Source organism: Lagopus muta, chromosome 2, assembly GCF_023343835.1.
Source record: "Lagopus muta isolate bLagMut1 chromosome 2, bLagMut1 primary, whole genome shotgun sequence".
Classification (NCBI taxonomy): Eukaryota; Metazoa; Chordata; class Aves; order Galliformes; family Phasianidae; genus Lagopus; species Lagopus muta.
Window position 1 is genome coordinate 93,377,398 of NC_064434.1, and position 15,277 is coordinate 93,392,674.

At 40.9% G+C, this 15,277-nt stretch overlaps 1 protein-coding gene across 1 annotated transcript; it reads right to left on the reverse strand.

Moving 5' to 3' along the window:
- Positions 1-483: 483 nt before the first annotated feature.
- On the reverse strand, positions 484-15,276 carry MCM8 (minichromosome maintenance 8 homologous recombination repair factor). Its single transcript, XM_048937522.1, has 18 exons — positions 14,988-15,276; positions 14,776-14,850; positions 14,183-14,265; positions 13,845-13,994; positions 13,010-13,113; positions 11,867-12,065; positions 11,268-11,353; positions 9,370-9,521; positions 8,291-8,489; positions 7,492-7,522; positions 7,050-7,190; positions 5,852-5,993; positions 5,133-5,328; positions 4,662-4,875; positions 3,507-3,716; positions 2,863-2,939; positions 2,209-2,398; positions 484-1,176 (listed from the first exon to the last, which is right to left on the reverse strand). The coding sequence occupies exons 1-18, from the start codon at positions 15,124-15,126 to the stop codon at positions 1,084-1,086; spliced, it is 2,481 nt and encodes an 826-aa protein (XP_048793479.1). The 5' UTR covers positions 15,127-15,276; the 3' UTR covers positions 484-1,083.
- Between the last annotated feature and the right edge of the window lies 1 nt (position 15,277).

Here is a 15,277-nt window from a genome sequence, read left to right on the forward strand (position 1 = left end):
AGGAGGAATGGCCCCAGGTATGAGCACAGGGGGGCACCCAACAGGAAGTACCTCTGCAATGAAGGAACTCCACAAAGCAGGGGGAGGTGAGGCAGAACCCCACTTGTGAATTTCCAGTGCTGTGTTTTATTTATCTCTTACACAACGCTGCCCTCGGTCAGATTGTGCAAGGGTGGGATGGACTGAGGGGAAGGAAGACAAAAATAAATCACTTAATGGAAAAGGTGAAAGACTGAAGTTAATATTCTTATAGTTTATACAGCTTGCCATTTAGAATTAGAGAGGGAGAAAAACAATTCTATTGTTTTTAAAATCCTTACGCAAAGCTTCTCATCTGCTATGTTACTGTATTAGGGCATGCTGCATTTCACAAAATCAGACAGCCTTCTGTGGCAGAACAGTAAAAAGAAGACATACATAGTATGTAACATGAATGTGTTCTGTAACAGCTGTTAACACCCACACAAGTGTTCACTATTAATATTACTCCCATATATCATGTTTAATGAGAAATAAAAAGACAATTTCCATTTTACACATTAAGCACTGTAATGAGGAGACTTTCATAAATTAGACTTGCATTTCAAATAAAACCTATTAGGAAGACCAATAAATAGTTGCAAATCAAAAATCTAAATCCTTCCAGCTATACAGCTGCAGAGGTGACTTTCTCAACATGAACGTTCCCAAATTTTTAGAAACATTTCCATACATTAAACACCTCAAATGAACTGCAGTGCTAAAAACACAACTCACACTGCCTTCTCACAGAAGATTTTGGTTTTAAAGTTTGTGAGTCCAACAATCGTTTTAAATTTAGAACTGAAATTTGTTGTTACGATCATTTGGGCTAGCAGCCTTACAGGATGAGTCAAGCAGCAGTACCACAGAGCAGTGTGTCTTACATTAGCTTCTAGCAAGCCTGCTGGCATTACCAATGTTTGAGCACGAACTTCCAGTAAACAGCAGGGGCAAGAGGTGCTCCTGGAGCAGGCTGCAAGTCAGGGCACTTTATTGCTGCATGTTCATCAGTCCATTCCAGATACAGTAATTATGTCTCCAAGTTTATTGCAGCAGCTCTTCTCACATAGTCTGAAGCTGATAAAGTCTCGAGCCTTTTTTCAAGAGATAACCCTGATCGTTCAGGGATTCAATAAAGCTCTCAAAATCAAATACCTGCAGTTGGAAAAAGAGGGGAGGGGGGGAGAGGGAAAGGGGAGAGATAAAGGTAAATGCCAAACTGGAAAAAATAAATCCCATCTGATAAAAAGCAACACAAATGATTTAAAAGAATTGTAGTATTTGTGCATTACTTAGTGAATTGAATCGAGCTAGAATGGAGTTAGTTTCCTTCACAAAGCAATGACCTACAAGCAGGTAATACAGCATCAGTTACACCCTTTGGTGCTTTGCTTGTACACCATTCACAAATGCACACAAAGTATGCAGAGTAGCATATGTATAAAACCAAGTTCTGAACACAAATACTGAAGAAAGGTCTATTTTCTACAGCTCTCACTGATTTCAAAGTATTTATAATGTATCTTTTGCCCATTCAATATTCTGTATGAAATATATGAAGGCAAAATTAGAATTCACTTAGCTACAAGTAACTAGTTGCTGAATAAATGAATGGCCTTGTGAGAAGGGAGAGTACAACAACATACTCTGCCAGATGGGATTCACATTAAATCTAGTCTTGCTTATAGTCAGCATTTGGACAAGTTTGGAGACAGAAGTCATCCTGTCCCAGCAGGACAGGGTGTGTTAACGAGGTAGCAAGAAGAACAGCAATACTGCCCACATTAAGTTCCATGCAAAGAAACTAGCTGTCTCCACTTTCTCTCTTATTATGCCTGAAATCCAGTTTCAAGTTTTACATTGGAATTCAAAGCTTTTCACTATTAAGCAAAAAGGTAAATTAACTGCTAACATTTTTGTTTGGCAACCCTGCCCACCTCTCAAGTACGGAATGTAAACTGTTACAGGATAAAACACACTTGTGGCCATATGATGTTCCCACTATGGTATAGCATGAAGATGCTCAAAGCAGGAATGAAAACCCAAAAGTCATGTGTCAGCCACTGAAGGCCAAGCAGAAAGCTCACTGCACAGACAGAGCAGACACCACAACAGTCTAAATAAATACATTAAGTAATTCTGGCTGCTTTTATACTTGTTAAAGAAATGTTTGATTTCCAAACTTACTCGTATTTGTAGCTCCTTTGCAACCTGTCGAAGTTGTTGCAAATCAAAGAGATTGTTGTAAGTTCTTTCTGCAACATTGTTAAGGGCAGAAACAAATCTTTTTGCTTGTGACCGATTGCTCATCCCAGACCCATGCTGTGAACGTTCAAAGTCCAGTTTTCCAAACTCATCCGAGTATGTTCCCAGCATGCTAAGATAAACACATCAAAAGAAATGGGATGTAAAAGGAAAAATGCATGAACTTCCTTCCTGAAACATCACCACTTGAGTTTTCAGAAGACAGATAGTGACTTTTTCCTAGGGGATGGTTTCCTATCAAGGGAACATAGAAAAAGCATCTGTCCAAGTCACTTTTGAACTTAATTTGTTCAACAGCAACAACAGAGAGTGGTCACACCAGAGGAAAATCTTTGGCAGCATTTCAATTACTGTGGACTGATATTAATAACTGCTGCAGTGATACAACTCAAAGGTCTAAGTGGCAGTATTTAACTGAGGGCTGCCATCAGTTTTTAAACAGGAATTAAAAACTCTCAGTGCTGGTTCTGGGGGCCTAAGTTTGCTAAAGTCATTTCTTCACTGTGTTTGCATGTCTATTTTAGAAAGTGAATGAGTAGCAACACAGTGTTTTAGTTTAAAAGCACTGCATATTACCTGTATTTCATTATTTCTATTACGTCCTCAGCATCTTCCTTGGTACACTTCTCCCTTAATTCCAGCCTTGATCGTGCCTTAAAACAAAGTATATCAGAAAGGTATGTTTAAGATATCACACCTGATGAGGGAAAAAGCTACAGACCTGCCCCACATGATGCTACAATAAGCACAATTTTTAGGAGCACGAAGACGGAATCTGAGCCTAGAGAATATAGATGACAAGTCCTCTATTTTGATAGCATTTCAACATCATCCCTTTCATACGCACGATATCAAGATGCAGGTTGCAGTTTTTAACAGCTTATTCTCAGGAAATAATACATCACAAATAATGTTATTAAGATACAGTGTTAGATGGGACAGTAACAATTCAAGATGGGCAGCAGCAGTTTGTCCTTGCCAGCACGTTTCTTGCCTTTTAGGAGCTAGATAGGTTTTACTTCTAGCTCCTTAAGGATGTTTTATTTCCTAAGAGGGTTTTAGCAACAGTAGCTCTTAAAGCATTTCTAAGACTCTCACCATCTTAAAAAAAAAAAAACCAACACGAAACCCCCCCCACAAAGGATAACTCAGCACTATCAGTATCACACAGGAACAATGTCTTTGTCTTCAATCCTTCAAGTATGAAAGCTTGAATTTACCTCTGTGAGTCGAATCAGCGACTCCAGCTGCCTCGTGGTGATCGGCGTGCTGCTTGCTGCCTGGTTCTGCTTCCGAAGCTCCAGGTAGAACTCCTGAAGGACCTGAGCAGCTTCTGGAGATAAATGGGGGTGAACGTACTGGCGAGCATAACCCACGTACTTCCTCAGCAGCTGATGTGGAATGGCATCAAAGTTTTCTCCTGGTAAGATCTAACCCAATTACAAACAAGGGCCTTAGATTTCTGATCTTTCATCGCAGCCTTACAGAACACAACCCAGTTTTTAAACAAATTTTCATCTCCTATGCTTTATGTGGTGACAACTTTCTGAAGCTCTGAACGCGTACTGGAAGGGCTTTGATTCTACATACATAAGCTGTGTTCTTTTAAAGTCAATGCACCACATTTAGACATGTTATTAAACACACCTGGCCAGTTCACAAAAAGCAGAAGTTTGTAATCTGTGCTCCTTAGTGTCAAATACGAATTAACCTTATCAAGAAATCTTTTTCAAAAAGAGAAAATCCAATTTCCTACTTGTTACAAGATACATCACTACAGAAGGTTAAGCTGTCACTCCTGACATCTCATTTTGAAGAGTGCAGGGGGCAGGAGTTTGTTTTTTCCAAAAACTGTGCATTTGCAGCATCAACACTTCTGACCACATTTAATAAAAAAAATAGTTTTCCTCCTATAATCCTCAGTCTTCCTTGGTTTGCAAACATCCAAGTGTTTGCTTTCACACTGCTTTACCTGCATTCAGTATTTCAAAGCATATCATGTTAAAAAAGATTACTATACCAGTCTAGTTCTGTAGCTCCTTACTGAAATCAGCAAGTTTGGTTTAGAGCATTTTCATGTAAAATACCTTCCCATTACCCACAATAAAAAACAATAATAATAACAAAGCAGCCCAGCTGATAAATTCTCTTCTGTACGAGCTGACAGAATTTTAGCAACTCCAGCATAGATAGATGATGCTAGCTACAACAGGTAAGTTGTAGAAACCAGAGATTTCAATACTTTTTATTTAATTCAGAGCCACTTCTCATGAGAAGAATAGGAGACTGAAGACATCTAGCAAGTCAGGGCTGCCAGGCCCACGGCAAAGAACACCACAGGAACAGAGACAGCAAGAGGCCCAGGAGGGAGCTACCTTCAGTCTTTCAAGCAGAGGCCGATCAGAAACAAGTTGAAGAACAGAGCGATCCTGCACGCTGGCACGGCTCACAGTCGCACTGCTGCACGCTGCCTGCTTCCCAGCTCGGATTGCCATCACGTGCTCCGACAGCAAATGGTCATGATCTTCATTTGGGGTGTCCAGCAAAATAAAAACTAAGTCAAATCTTGACAGTAAAGCACTCCCCATTCTACAGTAAAAACAAGAATACAATGTTTGTATAAAAGCAGCAAGACTTCAGCAACTCTGTTCTATATCAAAGACAGAGAATCCTGTCCATTTCATTCAAAATAAAACAGAACAGCAATTTGTCTCCCAAGAAGCGTGAAAAACTACTGTAACTTGTGCTCAAGCTCTAGAAAACTAGAAATCAATCTTATATGAGACTGGCAGAAGCTCCTGCTCCAGAATGCAAACCATACAAGCAGCATTTCAGGAAGTGCTTACTTTAAATTCTCAGACACTGTTTTGGCTTTGTTATAATGTCCTCCAACTGGGTTTGCTGCAGCAACAATGGATGTTCTGGCTGGCAAACTGCAAACAATACCAGCCTTGGCAAGGCTGATACTTTGCTGTTCCATGGCTTCCAGCAAAGCCTGATGCTGGCTTCCCATCTTATCAAACTCATCTATTCCACAAATACCTGGAAACGATTAGCACAGGACAAAGATTTATTAGAAAACTCATTAACTGATGGACAAGTGTATGCTACAGTCCCACACAGTGTCAGAAACCCAACTTAGGCTCGAGATACTGCAGATGTTGGACCAAGTTGTCCTTTCAACAACGTCCATTTCCATTCCATGTTGCTGCAGCTGGCCTGGCTTGCAGCAGCAGTGTCTTAGATTCTCATTGAGATGACACAAGAAGCTTTTTTTTAAAAAAAGAAATAGATGGCAAAACTTGTAAGCAAGCTATTTTTCAAAAGCAGTAAGAATCCAGTAGCTGACATTAAGCCAGATTTCTCAAAAAGGAGTGTTTTATACATAACTAAGGCCCTAGGAAAGCAGGAACCACTACTGGTGAAGCTCAGAACTTCCCAGATCTGGAATGTCAGTACTATACTTCAAACTCACATTTTCACCCCAGCCACACAAGCAGTGTTGTCTTAGACTCAGCAGCACCTCATCCCATCCTATTTGTTCTTATTAAGCATGTAACATTACCTTGATCCCCAAGCACTAAAGCTCCAGCTTCCAAGGCAAAATCTCCAGAAGCACCATCTCTAGACAGCGTAACAGTCAGGCCAGAGCTGGTGGAAGTGTTACCACAAACATACACACCTCGAGGAGCAACGTTACACACTGCCTAGAAGAGAAGGAAGGACCTTTTTCTCTCCCCATGGTAAACAATTTCATAAGCCTTATTCTAGAGAAACAGTACAAAGCAAAACCAAATCTGTTTCTTTCCATTTAACATGGCCCAACAGTCAAGTTAGAGCTCCTTTCAACCCCAAGAAACCTCTTTCTATGACATATTAGGAAAAATGACTGGCACATTACTGGCAGAGTCCCATCTACTGTGTTATTAACACCCAAAGTATATTTGCTCAGTGCCAGATAATACAGGCACTGACTACAGAGTTGAACAAACAAACAAAAGCACAACAACAAAACCCACCACAGACTGGCTCCTACACAGCTGTATTTTCCTCTGTCATTTTTTCCCCCAGAGACAGTGATGATTAAGATGTGCCTTGTTTCAGGGTCTTATCAGAGACTAACAGCTTTTTTTGAATGACATTCTATTATTTAGGAACGACATTGAGAAAAGAAACATTTTTCTGATGCCAGAATTTCCTGACACAGTGAAAAAAAAAAATTAGAAATTTGTTTAAGAGGAAGAAATTCCACTAGCAGCCAGCTCTGCCACAGTCATACAAAAATGCCCACCAAGACTCCTACAAAAGTAGCAGCAGGTTCCTTTCCCAAAGGACAAAGATCTGGGCCAATAACATGGGAATGGTGTAAGAGAATGGAAATACACCTTGCTGAAGGTGAGTGGCATGGTCATTCTAAGAAAGCACTTATTCTATTTGACAACAGGTCAACTAAAAGAAGACAGGAAGGAGCAAAACATCTCACCAGGGAGGAAGGCAGTGAAATAGGCTAACAAGGGAAGGAGAGCAAGCCTGCACAGTATTTGAAATCTCTCAGGCTTGACTGAATATATCTGCTTGGATAAGTGCTTTAACAGGCTGGTTCCCTTTTGCAAGGCTCTCTGGAAAGAGAGGACAGTTGGAAACCCATTTGGGTACTGTGCTATACCTGAGGCCTTCATGCTACATGAAGAGATCTCTCCAGCTAGGTAAGGCAGCAAGGAATTCAAGAAAAGTACAATTATACAGTAGTAACAAACCCATACTTGCAACATTTGACTTTTTCCCAATCCTGGATCTCCAACAATCAGAACATGTGGATCTCCTCGCACTGGGATTCTGTTCTTGTCATCAACAAACTTCTGACATCCTCCAAACAAGGCCAGGGCCAAGCCTGCCTTTACAATCTGAAGTGGTACATAGGAACACCAGTAAGTATTCAGTCCTGCTCATCAACACTGATGACTCCCCAGACCTATTTGTAAGAACTCTTTCCCTCTGAATGAAAGAATTTAAATCCCATCAGAAAGTTCCAAGGGCATAAAGCTGCTTCGTCAGTTCACATACTGGAACAACACTGAAGTCACCCACAAATACAGCCCCTGCGCCCTCCCTGCACCTCCAGTACACTTCATCCATCCTGCAGGAGTTGAATGTGGCACAAACATTTCAAACTGAAGCTGCAGGCAGAGCTGATGCATTGCATACCTCATGGCCGTAGATAGCAGGACAAAGAGAGCTGAAAGACAAAGCATACTGTGACCCAGGAGGAACACAGATCTCACGTTAATGTTAATCACTTGTTCTGCCTCTTTGTCCCATAATACTTTTATAAGCACATGTGTTTTTTTGCTTAGTTGTTGAACTGTTAGAGTGAGCTTAAATTTAAAAAAACAGCATTGAATTTCTCAAAATTTTCAGATAACCAGATGTACTTGAAACAGTAAGAAAACCTTTCATTTGAGTTTGCACAAATGCATAGAACCAGTTTCCCCATGGCTACTGCACCCATCCTGATCTTTATCAAATAACTATATGTAACTCTTCTAAAAGCACTGCAGTTTTCTGTCTTTGACTCCACTGGGAGGAGCTGAGGGATGTTCCAGTTGGACAGATACCTTTCTATCTGGGCTGAGGGTCTTTAGAGAACCCTCTAATCAGTTCCCTCATCTCTCTCCTCTGCTGTGGAAAAGCAGAGCAGACAACAAAACAGCGCTCGTGAGTTAAAACTAGTTACTGAAATGAATGGATTGCTTTATTTTCCTGTGGCTTTCTATCTCAGAGCTGACCTGAAACTCTCTGAACTTCCCTGCATTCCAAAGTTCTGAAATCCTCAGCTTCCATTTGCATTCCCTACTGCAACACTTCCTCTGGAGCCCTTTGCCCACTATGGTGCGTTAAATCTGTACACTATGTATTGTCCAAACCTCAGACATCTCATAGCTTTAATAGGCTGCCACATTGGACCAAATTTGGTCACACCTAACCTAGCTCTGACACAACTTACTTCACAATAATCCTGAAGAGATTTTCCTCAGCTTGAATTTCTTGAACAGCATAGAGGTCCTTAAGTGAGAACTCCATGAATGACCGTTGAAAAGTCTCCTCCTCGAAATTCTTTGTTTTTTGTCCTTTACTGTTGCTGACAGAATTTGCTTCAATGTACAACAAGAACACACACTTGTCATTCTTATTTTTAGACGCTCCTGTTAGAAAGATTGACAGATAATTAAGAAATATTTTTTACATCCTAAGTACCAACGTGACTTAAAAATGGCACAAGGTAACTCAAAAATTTAAGGTACAGGTATGTGCAAAATACAGGCTGTTCATATTTTAAATAGCTCAACACCTACATCTTCAAAAATTGATGTACAGTGACTAGCAGCTTCTAGTTACGTTTGTTCATTAAGTTCCATGCTTTTAGGTACACATGTACCTTAGCAATTAAACATTCTCCATATCCTCAAGAGAACGATTACTGAGCAGTGAATGCAGGCACACGGCAAATTGCTACTGAAATTCTCTGCAACATATTCATTCTATTACAGCTGTGCACAGCTTAGTTTTTCACTGGGGGGGAGAAAAGTTTCTTCAGGGAGGACTAAATTGAGAAAGATAATATGCCTTCACAGTAGTGTGATGGTTCTCCTGTCCTTTGAAGAGACACCAAGGGGAAAAGGTTAAGCAAAAAAAGAAAAGAATCTTAATGAGACTTGAAGAAATACGGATATCTTCCTCATATTATTAGTTCAGAGAAGGCTTTCCTACCAGCTGACATACTATGAAGCACTTTGTGTCAGCACTGCCACTTCAGGACTAGCATTACACACAGACCAGTGAGTTGCAGAAGACAAAGCCCAATTATCAGTAGACATTAGAGACAGCGCTCCTCTCAAACAGCAAAGCACATTGCTTGCTCAAAATGAAGCCTTGATTGTGAAATTCTGGGAACTTTTGAAGAGATATACATTTAATTCTTGTACAGCTTTGCAAGCTCAAGTGAAGGGGGAGGGCTGTTTATCTCATATAATCAATAGAAAAGCCCCTCACACAAAAAGAAGTCTTCCAGGATACATCTCTTACCTTCCTCAGTGCTGGACACCTTAACTACCCCTGTAATTGTGACCACATCTCCTGGGACACAACTGTCCACCAGATCTTGAACCAGCTCACATTCAATCGTGCGAGGGATTCGGCCTGCTTCTCTCTGATCATCTGACATGAGCTCCTGAACCCTGCAACACACAAACCCATACAACACAAACTCCATGCATAACATTCCCAATTCAATTACAGCATACAAACGCCATAGACACAAACTTCTAACCAGGCCTTTCTGAACTGAGAAGGGAGGCACAAGAAATGTCCTCATCAGTATTAAAAACAGCTGCACTGAGTTTGAGAAAAGCATTTTTCAGTTCAGACTTCAACAAATGAAAACGTATTATGCATAACACCCCAGAAGACAATAACAATGAACTGCTGAAACAACAGCTAGCACCAGTGAGCATGTTAATGTAGGAATAAGTACAGTGTGTGAAATAAGACAGACTTCACGTACAAAGTGAGGGTGTCAGACATTACAGCCCCAATGAATGCACAACTGGCTTTTTAATCTTAGCAAAGCCCAAGAATTTCCTCAGACCACAGCAAGACCAGTAGCTCACTCCGTGTAGCTGTAGAGCGCTGGGCAAGAAACAGCTCTTCTGAATGTGTGTTACAGAACAGCAGTCAGTGGTGGTGACAGCACAGCAGGAGTGAGGAAAAAAAAGAAAAGAAATCCAATGTCTACCTTGCTACATTAACAATGTTAGTTTCTGTAGAAATGGAAACTGTAACATGTTCCCCCCAGCAAAGTTCTGACATCTTTAGGCATGCTCGCTGATGAGACATAAAAAGCAAATGAATGGGCAGGCCCAGTACTACTGCTTTCCACAAGGGTATGCCTGAGGTATTGGAGGCATAATCAGTACCATTCTAAACTAAGATTTTTAGCCCTTAAGTTTACATTTTGCTCATTCAACTGTCACAACTGATGGATGTAATTTAACAGGGTTTTCCTAACTGACCTCCAGATCATTAAAAGGAATTATTAAACAATAGATACAACCAACAACAATTGAAGAAAGTTGCAGAGGGCACAAGCTTAACGTTTCTCAATAGTATTGAGATCAGCACTATTTACATGTTTGTCTGAGATATGGACAGTGGGATCATAAGTAGCCCCCAGTGAGCCCACAACTGGCACCAAGTCAAGTCATGCAGTCAACAAACTGCAAGGAAGGGATGGCATCCAGAGGGACCCGGACAGGCAGAGAGGTGGGCTGTGTGAACCTCACAGAGTCCAGTGAGGCTAAGTGCCAGCCAGCATGCCATGCCTGAGCTGGGGCAACTCCTAGCACAAGGCTGGAGATGAAACTGAGAGCAGCCCTGCAAAGAAGGACTCGTGTTCTTGTGGACAAAAGCTGGATGTGAGCCAGCAGCACGCACTTGCAGTCTGCAAGGCCAACAGTATCCTGGGCTGCAGCAACAGAGGGGTGGCAGCAGGGACAGGGAGGGCGTTATTCCCCTCTGCTCTGCTCTTGTGAGGCCCCATCTAGAGAACTGCATCCAGCTGTGGAGCTCCCAGACCAAGAAAGACGCGGAGCCGTTGAAGCAGGTCCAGAGGAGGGCCACAAAAATGCTCAGAGGGCTGGAGTACCTCTCCTATGAAGACAGGCTGAAGGAGTTGGGCTTATTCAGCCTGGAGAAGAGAAAGCTCTGAGAAGACCTCATCACAGCCTTCTACTACCCGAAGAAGCCTGCAGGAAAGTTGGGGAGGGACTCCAGCAGGGAGCACAGTGAATGGACAGGACTAAGGGCTTTAAACTGAAAGAGCATAGAGAGATTAAAGTTACACAGTACAAAACAGAGTGAGCCTCTCTGTCACTTCTGGACTGCCCTGCTGTATAACATTTTTGTGCAGAAGGAAAGAAGCTTACTTAACAGACTGCCAGTCCACTGTGGTAGTTAAAGGAGAGCTCCTGTCAGGTGTGAATGACCGGCCACGGCACTCAGGAACAAGGCACTGTAACAGTATTAATTCCAATTCATTCTCAAATCTCTTTAACAATAGTTTTTAAATGTCTTTTTTTTCCTTCTTCCCCAAAAGGAAAGTAAGTAAAACAATGAGATTTACTAACGCAATTTCAGGAGAAAAAAATCCAAGCTAAATTAGGGTTATAAATCATAACATATACATGGATAATAAAGAGCTATCAAGCACAGCCAGCTGATCCCTGATTCAGCTGTTGGAAAAAATACACACGATTGGTACAATGCCCTTTTTTTGGCAGGAGATTCTACAAACTGCTTTGTCTCACCAGAATACATTTTTTTCCAAATAACAACATTGTGTAGTAATGCAAAGTTGGATGGTAAGTTTAATTTTTCTTATGTGTTCATCATTTAATCTAGCTTTAAACATCTGAACCACTCCCCCTCACACCCACCTATTTTAAATACTACCAGTGTTGTTATTTTTCAAAGCCCTACAAAAATGCAAAAGGGAAAAACATAAAGTTAGATGATTTTAACTTACCTTAGTGGGAAGAGTGTACTTTCCATCAGGAAGAGGAACACTCTGAACATCTCCACACGTGCCACATACAAAGGCTAGCTTAGTGCACAGAGGCTTAATGTTACTGACACGTACAACAGTGCCACGCAAGGCAATGTATTTCCCATAACAGTTGGCCCGAACGTTCTTCAGCTGAGTTAGCGGTTCATAGTTGTACAGTCTACAAAAGATATTAAGCAAGAGCAATTGGAAAGCTTACCACACTTAACTGATGAACCAAAAATGCTGCAGCCAAGCAAAAAGAAGAGGCATACATGCTAATTACCAGCATAATCTCGAGCAATGACTAGAATGATTTGATCTGCGAACGCACGACATATTGTCCAACTCCTGTTCTTGAAAGCAGTACATTTAATATTCTCCAGTTGAATATACCTTAACAGCTACACATTTTGCTTGTATGGTGATACATCTCTCCTGGAAATGACTAGGACTGATATAAACAGAATATATTTCACAGTCACATATAAGCAGGTTTAGGTCCTGCTTTTCTTTGCCTTGCTCCTTCTCAGGATCCTTAATTCCACCAACCCACTGCTCCACCCTGCCTGTGTTGCAGAAATATTTTGAGAGTATCATATATTGATTGACTTATGAATACCTTCTTCTGCAGAATCATGGTCCATAATTGCCCCACAGGATTTGAGATATTGTATATACCTTCGTTGGTCACAGGTTTTCCTAAACACCTTCCACTGTCTAATTAAAAGGATGCAGGTTTATAATATAGTTCCTAATAAAGGCAAGCCTTTTACTACCAAAAGCCTAGATCCTTTCGAATATTTTCCTATTTCCTTCGATCAAGAGCAAATATATAAATATATTTCTTTTTTTTTTAATAAACATGTTTTACGTAACACTTTATTTATTTATAAGCTGTTTCTTCACTTTATAAGCAGGGTTGTAAGAGTCTTTCTGCTTTTGCCTTTTCCTTCACAAGGACAGTTTAGCTTTTGTCATTGTGAAGACAAAAACAGACTGTTCTGGAAATAGCAAAGTCTCAGCAAAACAAGTACACCTTCAGCACCACATGGACACTGACGATCCTTACAAGAGAGGCTAAGAGATGCTCCTGCAAACAGAACAAATACCCAACACCATTACCTGGCATGAATGAGAGGAACGTTTATTATAGGCTCTCCATCCAGTGGTAACCCTTCCTGCACCTGCAGCTCTGCAGCATGCCTTTCAAGGTCCTTGGTTAGCACCTATACAGAACGGAAGGGCAAACATGAATGCAGTATATCATACAGCATGGATTCAGCTGGCTGTTCTTTGACTGCCATCTGTCACATTAGGGAAGACTAGAGTGCTCTCTACTGTTCAGTGACTCCTGATACAGTATTTTCCTGTTTCTTCCCAATTCTAAGCTTTATTCTAAAAAGAATTTAAAATTATGACATTTGTAAAGTTTTCTCAATTAAAAAAAATATATAATAACCTTTAATCTTGGTCAATGTGTGGAAAGTTGTTTAACAAAAATGTCTGAAAATTCTCCTCTTAACAACTAGTGAAATACTACAGGAGATATTGAATGGAACCAGGAATTCCTCCATCTGCTCCCCCAGCCAGCCACCAGGAATGGCTCCACTTCAGAAGCTGAGACAAACTGCCCAGGCAACCCACAGTACATTAATAAAACAGGAATTAGACGTCCCTATTATGTATTTATTAGAATTCCACTTAGCTTTCATCACCTGTTCTGATGACAAATAGACAAAACGCAACAAAACCAAAGCATTTTCAGAACAGGATTTTGTGGGTCATACAGAAAGGATACAGAAAAGGAGTTTGTTGAGTTTTTGAATAAACAGCAGATTTCCATAATAGAGAAAAGCACAGAAATAAGTTGTTTTTTTAATAACATAATTGCCTTTACATTTGATTGACTACTTAATCACGACAGTTATGTTCACATCTATCAGATCTTCAAGTTTACCTGATGAATTGCCAGACCCATGCACTGCAGTATTTTCTGAGGCATATCCCGTAACTCAGTAGATACATTTGGTATTGATTTAGTTAATTCTCTGTCTTCTATCAGTTCCTTATAATCCACAAGGATGCTTCCCTTTCTTTCTATTTCATCCTATGAAATATTTCAAGTCATAAAATACAATTAAAATGATAAACACCACACAAAGAAAATGTCATAAAACATTTCACAGCTGTGATAGAAATCATCTTCAAAAGAAAAAACATGTTAAAAATATATGCTACTGCATCAATATAATTAGAGAGATACACACATACACAAAGAAATACATATTTACTTACCTTATCATAAAGTTCAATGCGTTGCATAAAAAATTTTTCAAAGGCTTGTGTCTTCTGGACAAAAGGTGATTTGTCAGCATAAGCTAACCAAAAACACACAGCATTAGTAACTGACAGAAATAACTGTTTCCACTTCACTAAATACATAAACAGGCAGTTTCTCTTTCATTCTATTTCTGCATTCCAGAACAGAAAAAGATGTCTGCTCTCTACAGTACGACAGTAATGCTGTTACAAGGTCTCTGACAAAAGAGAACTGTGTCTATGCTGACACAGGTCAAGCATGTAAGAGAAAAGCACAGTAGAGGTGCCCATGTGCCAGCATGACAGACTGCATGCTTCATGTAGCTAACCGAAGTTTCCATCACATTTATCAATAGACTATATTTTATACTATTCAAAATTCCTTTCCAAGGTTCAGAACCTACAGATATTACAGTATGCTACAAGACTGATCTTTACTGCATTTATTTTCTCACGTAACAAACACGAATTTCAGTTGCTTTCTATTCCTATTATCTGCTCTATGTGTAACCAGACCCAGAGAAAAGCGATCAGGATATCTGCTAGATTTAACTTTGACCTAAAAGTACCTTCAGAGAAATAAAGCTTCCAGCCCTTATATGGAATAAACTGGTCCAAAGTTGACTGAACGAGTCGAGAACTTGCTGAAAGAGATTGAGATTAAAACAAGGTGGATATGACAGCTTCACAGATCTCAGCGGTCTCAGTGCACCAGAAGACAAGAAACTGCCGCTGTCCAGTGACAAGCAGGCTAGGAAGCAGCAGGGAGGAGCTGGCTCACCAGGCTCAGGCTGTCTCTTACACTCCACCTTTTGCGCCCTTCCCCGCCAGCTTCCCCGCCAGCCTCCCCGCCAGCCTCCTCGCCAGCCCTGGAAGCCCCGTCCCCGGGAACACCCCCTGCCCCTGAGGTCTCTGCTCATCTCAGCCTCGGCGCCTGACGAATTAGAGTAGGTCAAAACGCATCGGAACAAAGATAACAGAAATCGCTGAGGCCGAAGCCCCGAAGGAGTCGCTAAAGTCCGTAGGGCGCGGGGCTTCCCTCACACCCCAACATAGGCGGGAAACCGCTTC